The following is a 12613-nucleotide window of genomic DNA, read 5'->3' as shown; positions in this document are numbered from 1 at the left end:
TACACTGAACCAAATAAAAACATTAAAAGCTTTTAACAGTTTGTGGTTTCTTAACATCACTGTTGTTAGTGTATTAACAATGTAGTGTAGTAGCAATGTAATTACTGGTCAATTAATCATAAAGTCACTAGTTTAATAAGGATCCTTTTTAATGCATTTTCTCCCCATTTTCCTCCCGATTTAGTGCACTCAGCTTTGTCTTCCGCTGCTGAGGGATACCTGATTGCATCCGAGAAGAGCACGTCGGTGTACACGCCTCTTCCGACACGTGCACAGCCCTCCTCTTCTCGCCCCTGCACAGTGTATGAAGATCCCACCCACATATAGTCCGGCCCCCACCCTGCAGATACGGTGGCCAATTAGTATCTGCTGCAGGCACTGCCAATTATGCCCGCCAGATGGCGTTCATCTGACCGATGGCAACGCCGAGTTTCTTATAGAGGAGTTCAGAATCTCGGCACTGGAGTGCTAGCGGAATATCCCGCTGCGCCACCTAGGGGCCATTTTCTACATTTTCTGCGAAGAAACCTAAGGTAAATCACAGCTTGGGTATATTTTGAAATTGCTAGTCCCACCCAGCTCATATTATTATTATTATTATTAATATTATTCATGCCGTTCACGTGTATTCTGACTACTGGCGACCATTCTCCATCTATAACTGCGTATATTAATCATGATCATAATTTAGCTATTTCCATGTAGGCCTAGTAAAAAACTGAGATTTTGCATCAGATTACTGCTTAGCTTTGAATCAAATTTAGTAGTGATCTGATACATTTTCAATTAATTTTCATTGTATTAACCAACAACCTTAAAAAATAAAATAATAAACTAAAACAAGACCAAATATTCACAAAAAACACTTAAAAGAATCCAGTGCTTTTCTCTCAACATCAGCCATCGGCTTCCAACAGACCCAAACCAACATTAGATCTACAGTAAGGTCCTACTACATGAGTCCAGCTTTGTTCTGTGTGCAACTGTTCTACAGGTTCTTCAGATTCAGAGATTATGGAGAGAAGAAGGGAAAGGGAATGATAATTGGTTGTTTGGAATCAGACATCCTTAAAGCTCAGAGCATAGCAAGAGCTTGACCAAGCAAGGCTGCTTAACTAGCACAGAAAATAGCGTGGGTCATGCAAGTGGGAAGGTGTGTGTGATCTTACCCAGACATTTCAGACCCCCTGGCCTGAGACTGACCAGCAATGGCATCCATGATGGCATCCTGTGAGTACATGCTAATGGGAGTGTTGTACTGGGCATGGATGATGGTTGCCTTACCCCCTGGACCCTTCACCTCTATGGGCTTGTTGGTGGATAGAGCCGTGTCCTTCAGGGCAATGGGGTTGAAACTGGGCACATACTCAGTGCTGTGGTGGAGTTATTTTGAAGTTGAGGAATGGTAGAAAGAGAAGAAAAGCAAGGAAACACAGGGAGTCAGACAGAAAAGTGGCAGTGATGACTAGAGGATGCTACATGCAGAAGTGAATTTATTAAGTGGATTTAAAAGGTTTTCAGACCCTGTGACATTTTACACACATTACTGTGTTGTGGATTTGATTTTAAATGGATATAATTAACATATTTACCCATTAATCTACCCTTAAAAGTAATTTATCATTATAGGTGAGTAAAAGCTTTTTTTTTAATTAATGTAATGTCATTTTCATGTTTTACCACTGCTTCATAGTGGTAAGGGTCGTGGTAGGTAAGGATTACTGGGTTCACTGCAATAACACACCCGGACAGGACGCTAAGCCAATGCAAAAGCCCTGGATCCCAGGAATAGTGGGCTTTCATAATTTACAGCTGCACCACCCAGGCAGCAATTACAGCTGCAGTTCTTCCTGGATACTCTACTTTCTTTACAAGGTATGAATCCTTTACATACCTTTTAGCAAACACCAAAGTGGGCTGTCATGTTGATTAACTGATTGACAAATGGATGGGTCTAAATGGCAATTCTATCCATTTATAATCGATTCCACAACACAATATAATGTATATAGTACAGTATATACAGTACATACACATGAACACACACACATCTACCCTTGTTACTGGCATGCATGCACACACACACACAATGCCAAAAAATTAAGGGAACACTTAATCAACACAATATAACACAGAGTCAATGAAACCATTACAGATGGTGAATCAGTTTAACCTGCTTTGGCGCAAATAAAAGTGACAACAAGTGCACTGAAGAAACAACAGCAAGACAACCACCAAAGAGGGAATGATTTTACAGATGGTGGCCACAGATAATAGTCTCTCCTTATCCTTCCTGACTGATTCTTCTCTAGTTTTGCATGTTGCTGTAGTGTCCTTGTCACTACTGGCAACATGAAGCAGGCCTTTCAGGTTCACTCTCGTCACAACAACTTATCAGTTGTATGTCATTGTCATGCCGGCGACAACCAATCATCTGGATGTGAGCTATGAATATGACAGGCATGCAGCTGAACACATCATCAGTCATTTCATTCTACAGTCCTGTCACCCCTCACAACACAACAGCAGAACACTTCTAACATTAAAATGCAAAATCAAACAGCGGATTCAGGTGTGTGTGCATGTACGCGCGTGTGTGTGTACAGTGGATATAAAACGTCTGCACATCCCTGTAACAATGCCAGGTTTTTGTGATGTAAAAATGACGAAAAAGATTAATTTTTTTATCTTTTTGCACCTTTAGTGTGACCTGTACCAAAATAATCTGTACAACCAATTAAAAAAAAACAAATGAATACTTTGTTTTAGGTCTGTAGGCCTCATGCCGTACTTCCGAACCAGTTTTCTTCTTGTCTTCTCATCACGTTTGGAGGAATGTCCAGTTTTTGGTAATGTCACTGTTGTGCCGTCCACTTGTTGATGACTGTCTTCACTGTTACATGGTGTACTGTGTGTAATGCCTTGGATTTTTTGTACCTTTCTCCTGACATACAGGGGTTGGACAATGAAACTGAAACACCTGTCATTTTAGTGTGGGAGGTTTCATGGCTAAATTGGACCAGTCTGGTGGCCAATCTTCATTAATTGCACATTGCACCAGTAAGAGCAGAGTGTGAAGGTTCAATTAGCAGGGTAAGAGCACAGTTTTGCTCAAAATATTGCAATGCACACAACATTATGGGTGACATACCAGAGTTCAAAAGAGGACAAATTGTTGGTGCACGTCTTGCTGGCGCATCTGTGACCAAGACAGCAAGTCTTTGTGATGTATCAAGAGCCACGGTATCCAGGGTAATGTCAGCATACCACCAAGAAGGACAAACCACATCCAACAGGATTAACTGTGGACGCAAGAGGAAGCTGTCTGAAAGGGATGTTCGGGTGCTAACCCGGATTGTATCCAAAAAACATAAAACCACGGCTGCCCAAATCACGGCAGAATTAAATGTGCACCTCAACTCTCCTGTTTCCACCAGAACTGTCCGTCGGGAGCTCCACAGGGTCAATATACACGGCCGGGCTGCTATAGCCAAACCTTTGGTCACTCGTGCCGATGCCAAACGTCGGTTTCAATGGTGCCAGGAGCGCAAATCTTGGGCTGTGGACAATGTGAAACATGTATTGTTCTCTGATGAGTCCACCTTTACTGTTTTCCCCACATCCGGGAGAGTTACGGTGTGGAGAAGCCCCAAAGAAGCGTACCACCCAGACTGTTGCATGCCCAGAGGGAAGCATGGGGGTGGATCAGTGATGGTTTGGGCTGCCATATCATGGCATTCCCTTGGCCCAATACTTGTGCTAGATGGGCGCGTCACTGCCAAGGACTACCGAACCATTCTGGAGGACCATGTGCATCCAATGGTTCAAACATTGTATCCTGAAGGCGGTGCCGTGTATCAGGATGACAATGCACCAATACACACAGCAAGACTGGTGAAAGATTGGTTTGATGAACATGAAAGTGAAGTTGAACATCTCCCATGGCCTGCACAGTCACCAGATCTAAATATTATTGAGCCACTTTGGGGTGTTTTGTAGAAGCGAGTCAGGAAACGTTTTCCTCCACCAGCATCACGTAGTGACCTGGCCACTATCCTGCAAGAAGAATGGCTTAAAATCCCTCTGACCACTGTGCAGGACTTGTATATGTCATTTCCAAGACGAATTGACGCTGTATTGGCCGCAAAAGGAGGCCCTACACCAGAGGTCACTAACAGGCGGACCGCGGTCCGGGTCCGGACCCAGAAGCTGTCCCATACGGACCCGGACCTACAGCCAAAACAGAAAGTTATGATATGAAACCTGACAGAGCGCTTCTATTTTAACCGGCGCAGCTTTTGTAGTCTTTACGGTAGCGGTTTAGCGGATGAGAAAACGCACAGACCAATCACGTGACACCACTCAGCCAATCAAGTCTGTGCATTCCAGGCGGTAAACACTGCGACTCTACAGTGCAGACAGATGAGAGAGTTAGAGGCGAGTTACATGTGAAAAGATGGTGGAAAGAAAAAGAAAGATAGCGAATGTAGAAAAAACGAAGGGAGAGATACAGACGACTGTGCAGGAGAAAGTTGAGAAAAAGACGAGTGAGACAGGAGACAAATGGCGCTCTCCAAAAAAGAAACGTGTACAGCGAAAATACAGCATTTAATCCATGATGGACTCATTTCTGTTCTTACTCCCCACTGGAGTACAATTTATTTTTATTTTCTCTTAATTTGATAAGAGAAAGGTTTGATAAGGTGGGGCGGTCCGGGTCCTCTCTGTGTGGAGTTTGCATGTTCTCCCTGTGTCCGCATGGGTTTCCTTCGGTGCTCCGGTTTCCTCCCACAGTCCAAAGACGTGCAAGTGAGGTGAATTGGAGATACTAAATTGTCCATGACTGTGTTCGATATAAACTTGTGACCTGATGAGTCTTGTGTAATGAGTAACTACCGTTCCTGTCATGAATGTAACCAAAGTGTAAAACATGACGTTACAATCCTAATAAATAAACAAACATTTGATTTGACAGTCAGTTATTGATTACATGCAGATGTTGACACAACTACTAGGCTACTTATATATATATAGCAGTGATAGCTCAGTGGTTAAGGTATTGGACTAGTAAACAGAAGGTTGCTGGTTCAAGCCCCACCACCACCAAGTTGCCACTGTTGGGTCCCTGAGCAAGGCACTTAACCCTCAGTTACTCATTGTGTTCAGCTCATTGCATTGTGTAAGTCGCTTTGGATAAAAGTGTGTGCTAAATGCGGAATATATATATATATATATATATATATATATATTTATATATATATATATATATATATATACAGTATATATATATATATATATATATACTGTATATATATATAGTTAAACATTCTGGACCTTTGCTTCAAGAAATTTTCTTTAACTGGACCTCTTTAGATTTTAGTTGAATACCCCTGCCTTACACCATACTAATAAATTATTGTGGTCTAAAACCAGGTGTTTCAGTTTCATTGTCCAACCCCTGTATATTTCAACAATAAGGTATTTAATACTCTGTAAGCTCTTTGCAGACTGTGGCTTTTGCTGTAAGATGCAACTCAATAAATGTCAGGAAAATCCTACTAGAAGAGTTTTACTATACAGTATAAGCGGTTAATCAGAGTCCATTTAATTGATGGCATGTACTGACTACTATTTTACATAAGCTTGAATGTGATTGCTTCATTCTAAACACAGCCACACCCCCAATTACAGAAGGGTGTACACATGTATGAAGTCACATAATTTTAGTTTATTATCTTCCTCCCTCTAAAATATTTCAGTTTGGTTTTTTTTGTCCAATAGAATTGCACAGATTATGGGTCACATTCAAGGTGGAAATGAATCTTGGTCTGATTTTTATGTCACAAAATCACAAACAAACACAGCCAGAGAAACAGACCATGCACAAGCCACACACGACACTACAACGTTCAGGCCATTATACTAACTTGGCTGGTGTGTTGGTAATAACCTAAAGCAGCAAGGGTACAGAGAGGAGGAGAAAATGTGTTAACAAGTGTGTAAGAGGACTTTAGTGATGAGAACATTCATAAGTGTTCTATAGGTTTTAACCAGAATTTGGATGTCCATAAAACTATTGACCAAGTAAATGTGAGGTAGAGTTGATAGTTTATAAGGTACATACGTTGTAGTTATTATTTCCCATTTCATTTAGATTACAATAAAGTAAATTTAGATTGCCTTCCCCCCCCCCCCCCCCCCCCCCCCCAACACACACACACACACACCGATGAGCCAAAACATTATTACCACCCCTAACATGCTTTCAATTATCTGAAGGACTCCTGTGGTATTTTGACTTTATCATCAGGCCCTTCAGCTCTCTTTTAGCAGGTAAACAATGCACATGTTCTCCACATGACTTTGAAGAACACAGGATTCATCAGACCAGTCAAGCTTCTTCCATTGCTCCTAAGTCCAGTTCCTATGCTAAGTGGACACAAGTGATTCATGCAGAACTAAAACTTAGCATCATGAACATCCTAATTTCAAACCTACAAGCGAAGTACAGTATCTTTTATTTCTGTTATTTAAAACTAAACCTGATTTCAGAGTTCTGTCGGATCAGCTGTTGAAATGGAACCCATCAGCCTGCAAGTGTTTCTGGTGAGTACAGTACGTCAGTAATGGCACGTAAGCACAGAGACCTAAAGAGAATTCACAGCCTAGACGGTATGAGAACCACTACTGTATCAGATTACTAATGGCTCCTACACTGCTGTCATCCTTCTGTCAACCAACAGATGCCAGTTAGCAGCCAGGTGCGATGGTCTCCTTGCCCTTAAACCACCAGTGAGACCAATGTTACTCATATTAAGATATTCCACCTTCAAATTCCTCTGGTCAGATTTAATAGAAAACAGAGTTTAAGACATTGGTCAAAGACGTGATGTGTTTTTGCACGGGTGTCCAAAGCTGTACATAAATGTTAAGCCTACAGGCTTTAGTCCTATTTATTGTGTGACAATAATGTGACAATAAAAGTTCAAATCAGTATCTGTAGCCTCTGTTTTAAAGACTTTCGAGACTGTAAATATGAAAGGCATGAACCCCTGATCACACACATCTTGTCCTTGACCCATGTACACATATTACTGATTGGGATTTTGGATTCATGTAATTTCAGAGTTTTAGTGAGAATTGATGAGCATGACTCCACCTGGCTGCTGGTCTATTGTATCCCAACACCCACTTACATACCACAGTGTCTCGCCTGAGCCCAGGCTTTTAGCCCTCTCTTGCCACATGGCCATTTCCCTCAGCGTCTCGGCTGAGTAAAGGCCGACGGGAGAGTTATACTGCTGCATCTTTTGCTTGTTACTGGACTGGCTGAGCTCCTGTTTGCAGCAGTTTGTGTCAGCAGAGGCAGCAGAGCCACCATTGATTTGATTAGGATAATCCTTAAAGGAGGGAACACAAGGACGAGGAAGCGGGAGAAAGTGTTACAAGAACAATTCAGGGTTAGTGATAGAAAATATTCATCTTAAAGGATTGTATCTTGTATCCAAGCCACACAGAGGCAATTTAGACTTTCCACAGATTAATAAAAAATAGATCTTCTGAGGAGAAAAAGTGATTTTTGAATAAAATTAATAAAACAATTCTACCTTAGGGGCAACAAGTTATAATCATGACTTTGTGAATATACCCCTCTATGCAAGGATGTTTATGTCTCTCTATGTAAGATCACATTCACATTGTTTTAACAATGGTGTCACAGAATTTGACATCCGGACCAGAGCTGAATAATAGATTGTTTTTATTATCTGTAATGTTTTGCAGAGTCGTGCCCTTCTGCATGACTCTCTTTGCCCATCAAAGGGAGCACGGATTGTCATTAGCTTGTCATTTTCATAATGCACTCCAGGTGGCATGGCCTTTAATTTATATCGTGGCTTCACCCTGTCTTCTTTGTCAGTGCATTAGTTGGCACACCTTTTATCTGGCACTGTGTATAGCAAAAACAATACCTTCTGGTGAGCGATGAGAGGAGGCATGGTGTTGATTCTAGGGGTGCTCATGGGCACAGGAGCTGGGCGCTTTGACCTACAGAAAAAAGTTATCTCATGAGTAACAAAAAAGAGCAAACCCTGCACATGTAAATGGAAGAACAACATATACTGAGTGACACACACTTGAATCTAGCACCTTACACACTTGTAGTATGATTTACACCAGCACATGCCATAATAACCTTACTAATTATCACATACACACACTCCTGGTAAACAGCAGGTAAATGTGCATGGTATGACAGGTATGACCTGGCTTTAGAAAATGTTGGGTCAGCACACCAGCTCAGTGTGAAATTTAATATCAGCACTGGACACATATCACCTAATTCCTCTCTCTGATCCGGTGTTACTGCCACCATAAACACGACTGACCAGTGGATTAAAACGTCAGTCACATAACTGTGCCACATACACAACATATCTGGCACTGTTAAGCATTCTTACATCATTCAGTTTGGAACTATAACATTTCATTTAGGGGGTTTACTAATATAAAGTGCTTAAATTTGACATATTTTACTACAAACTTAGGAGTTTCTCTCTCTCTCTCTCTCTCTCTCTCTCTCTCTCTCTCTCTCTCTCCTCTCTCTCTCTCTTTCATTCACTAAAACACATGTATACAATCACTGCAGGCAGCTGTACCTCTGCAAGGTAAGGGCCAGATTGAAGCTGGCACTTTTTATCTTATTCTGGGCCTCCAGGTGAGTCATGCCATCAGTGCCAACTCCATCAATGGCCATAATAATGTCACCCTGAGTCAGGTTACACGCAGCTGCTTTACTCCCAGGTGTGATCTGGAATAGAACAAGACAAACCTGTAATCAAAATGTTGGTACAGTTTATCACCTTTGCATGTTGCACAATATGGATTTTCCCAAATGTATAAAATTTTTTAGTTTTAGTTCAACACTCCTGCAAAGGAATAATTTATTTAACTTTCAAAATAAATAGTAAAAAAAAAACTGCAACACACGCACAAACGTTTGGAAAACTGTTGTCATAAAAACAGCCCACCTCTGCAACAAAAAAAGCAACCTGAACCTTTGTTACACAAAGAGAAAGCTTCCTATATTTTCACCAGTAGGTAAAAAGGACAAATCTACAAGCTACTACGAAGAAACAAAGAAGACAAGCCACCAATTAAAAACAGTTTCTATTTTCTCAGTAGGCAACAACTATTTGTTCCTTTTTATTACATTTAGAAGCCAAGCCAAGTAGAAGATGAACTGTGATCACTGACTGAGACCCTTTCAAGATAGATTGATAGATAGATACTTTATTGATCCCGAAGGAAAATTGGAAGTACCCCCTCTGTGTAATGCGTATTCAGGCTTGGAGAAGATAAAGAGGTGCCAATTATGTTTTTGTTAAGCGTGTGTTTGCGCTAAACATTCCTGATTGTAACTGATAGTTACAACCCATTGATACTATTAATAAACCTTGATAATCTTAATGAACTAGGTAGCCCCCAAATGTCCCCTAATGTTGGCCAGTTCACCCAGAGGGCAGCATTTGGCTAGTCAGGTGTACCTGGAATTGAAATAAGAAGTTAACGTTTACTTTAATAAAACATTTTTCCAAAGGGTTTTTGCTCGTAAGAGCAACCACAATCATATGTAATATGTAAACGCCTGACCGGCCAAGGCGCTGCTGGGGATTCGAACCCTGGATCAACTACATATAATACACATAGAGTGCCATTTACATTGTTTATTATTTAGTTACCTTTTACCTATCATTTTAATTAACACAAACTTTCACTTATTCTAGAAATTTGGGAGGGGGGAACAAGCACAGGTGACTTTACAGTACATTGTTTAAAGTAGTAACATAAGGGACTTGATGCCACTGATAGTCTTGGGTATAATTTGACAGAAGAATAGCTAACAAACAGAACTAAACCAAACTAATTACACCAACAAACATGTCATTTAAATATATACACAGATCAGCCAGAACATTAGGTCCTTTCCTCCAAAATGTGAATGGCAATGTCTGTTTCATTACACATGTCAAGCATGGTCAAGTATATACTGTATGTATGTGTATAATTACTCATAGTACATGATGGGTAACACTTTAAAATCCTAATAAAACAAACAGACCTTCCAATGCAACATTTATTTAGTCTCTGTTTAGACTAGGGACTTTTTATTAGCTCAGTTTTACCAATACATTATATCTTGATTGTACGCTTGTCTAAATAAACCATCCTAACTCAAAACTAATGAAATGAACCAAATTCATATTAGCACTAACTTGGGTATCAAAGCCAAGTGCATGTGACTGAAAGACGGGCTAAACTTCTTTGGTGATTTGGCTGGGAGAAGAGAGACAGAAATCCCTGCAGATGTGATTTTTATGCTAGTTTTGGGTGTGGCAATAGTCAGCTTTCTTAGCCTGACAGCTGAACTAGGCGAGCTTGTCACACCATTACCCGCTTTACAGAAAGCATTTAAACTCTGCACTGTAAAGGTCAATACTAATTAGCAATTGGAGCGGAGGGAGACTCCTGACACCTTTGTAAATGTTCCTGTACTGATTAGTGCTACTAAAGCTTGGGACCCCATCTGACTGGTGACTTAATATCTTAAAGGAGTCTTCCTAAAATCTTCTGGAGCTGCATAATATGACATCTCTACTTTCTGTACTGTTAGTCCTCAAACTAACCTAAAGACTGTTACCCAGTAAAAACCAACATGATATTCAAATTAAGTGCTATTTAATAAAACAGAATAGCATATTAAATACGGCAGTAATGTACAACATTAAGATAAACATTCTTCTGTAAGCAGAACCAGGTCAACATTCAGAATGTAGATTTTACACAAAGTTTGTAGCAAACAGTTCATTATAAGCACCACCTAAAAGTGCTAATCATAATGAATAGATGCAAAATATCCACATCATTTCTATACAAAAATAACACAGATCCACATGTGCAAGGTTTAACATGCAGCCATACTCCGTACTGACATAAAACAGCTTCCATTTGTGATTTTTTTGTACTCAAAATTGGTAAAAATTGGTTTGTCAGCCACAGGTTTACTTTAACACTTAATAATCCAATAGCTCTGCTTCATCCTGACTTAGCTAAATGAACACAGAAAGCAACATGACACAAGACATCAAAAAAAGACAAAAAAAAGGATTAACAGAGCCAGCTCACAAACTTTAACTCTTCCCGTCCAGTTCACTCCAGTGGATGTCTGGGTGAATGGGTGGCAGATTTACAAATCCCTTGTAGCCTCACAAACACAAACAAAAGGCTGCACTGTGCAGAAAGAAAGCAAGCCGGGAGAAAGTAGGACACCATAAGAAAAGTAAAATATGAACAGGGATATGTACAGAAAAGCATTAATTGACAATTAAATCCATTAATTGACCATTTTCATTGACACGCTGCTCCAAACACCTGAATTCACCACTGTGCTCATCACCTTTCCTATTAATTACACTTAATTAACATACATCAGATTTTAAAATAAAAATCAAAATGTCTGTTACTAGAGTTTGGCTGTTTTTCCAAAGCCTGCCACAGCATATCACAAAAAATTAATACCAAGCCACAAGTGCCTAGCAACCTGACCTGAAATGCAATGTTGCATCTTAATGAACAACTTCAGATCACACAGGTCAACACAACAGAGAAAGAACTTTACAATCAACTCATCCAAAAATAAAATTATTATGAACAGTAATTTCCACAAGTCAGTAAAGTCACCAATGTCCATTTCCAAGCAAATTCAGGTCCAAGATCATTTGTACAAACCACTGTCCATAAGTACAGTGAACATGGAACAGTTGTCTTTTTGCCAGGGTCACAAATTCCCAAGAGAATCAGCGCCTTAAAGCTCAACTTAAGTTTATTGCTGATGACATGGATAAAGTAAAAGCCCTTTGGAGAAGGATTTTCTGATTAACCTAGTGTCCACCATGGTGGTAATAAAATTATATCTGAAACTGTTTTGCTGCCAGTTGAACTGGTGAATTGCAAAACGTGGACAAAATAATGATGAAGGAAGATCTTGGATGAAATTGGGTGATTCAACAGGACAGCTACCCAAAACAGCTAAGCTTTTGAAATGTCTGATCTTGTTTCTTTTGTAAACTATAAACTATAATGCAAAGTCTGTTTAGCCACACCAAGAGAAAAGTTCAAGCATGGAATTCGGTTTATGTTATGCAACCTCAACAGTTTAGCCGTGTATTTACCTATGTTTTAGTATGCATTAAATAATACGCTGAATAAAGGTTTGATTTATTTTGTAGATTAGTTGTTGCATCCCTGCAGATGAACACAAAGTTATTGTGACTGATTAGTGATCAGGGACAGAACATTACTAGATTACTAGTACAACAGGGTTTAAACACTTGAGTTATAAGAAACCAGACACCCAGTTTATGCATCAAGCTGATAGTTTGTTAACATCTATTAAGATTATGTTCTGATCATTTTAAGCAATCAAGGTTTTTTTTAAACTATCGAAGTAAGACAGAACAGAGGATTCAGGTTGAGCAAGTTGTGGGAGCTCACAGCTGGTATTTATAACTTACATGTAGTGCTGAGCTGACCTTCATCAGCATACTAAAAACAA

The 12613-nt window shown here is 39.9% G+C and overlaps 1 protein-coding gene across 1 annotated transcript in view; it reads right to left on the bottom strand.

Annotated features, from left to right (window-relative positions):
* Positions 1-12613, bottom strand: part of ldb3a (LIM domain binding 3a) — a 44224-nt gene that overhangs the window by 21851 nt on the left and 9760 nt on the right. Inside the window, exons 3-6 of the mRNA XM_062995395.1 lie at positions 8658-8809; positions 7971-8046; positions 5928-5950; positions 1170-1373 (exon numbers count right to left, since the gene is read on the bottom strand). Of these exons, the coding sequence (XP_062851465.1) occupies positions 1170-1373; positions 5928-5950; positions 7971-8046; positions 8658-8809 (455 nt within the window). The remainder of the gene's footprint in view (positions 1-1169; positions 1374-5927; positions 5951-7970; positions 8047-8657; positions 8810-12613) is intronic.

Source organism: Trichomycterus rosablanca, chromosome 5 (genome assembly GCF_030014385.1).
Source record: "Trichomycterus rosablanca isolate fTriRos1 chromosome 5, fTriRos1.hap1, whole genome shotgun sequence".
Lineage (NCBI taxonomy): Eukaryota > Metazoa > Chordata > Actinopteri > Siluriformes > Trichomycteridae > Trichomycterus > Trichomycterus rosablanca.
The sequence above is the reverse complement of the archived record's forward strand: the minus strand, read 5'-3'. Positions and strand labels throughout refer to the sequence as shown.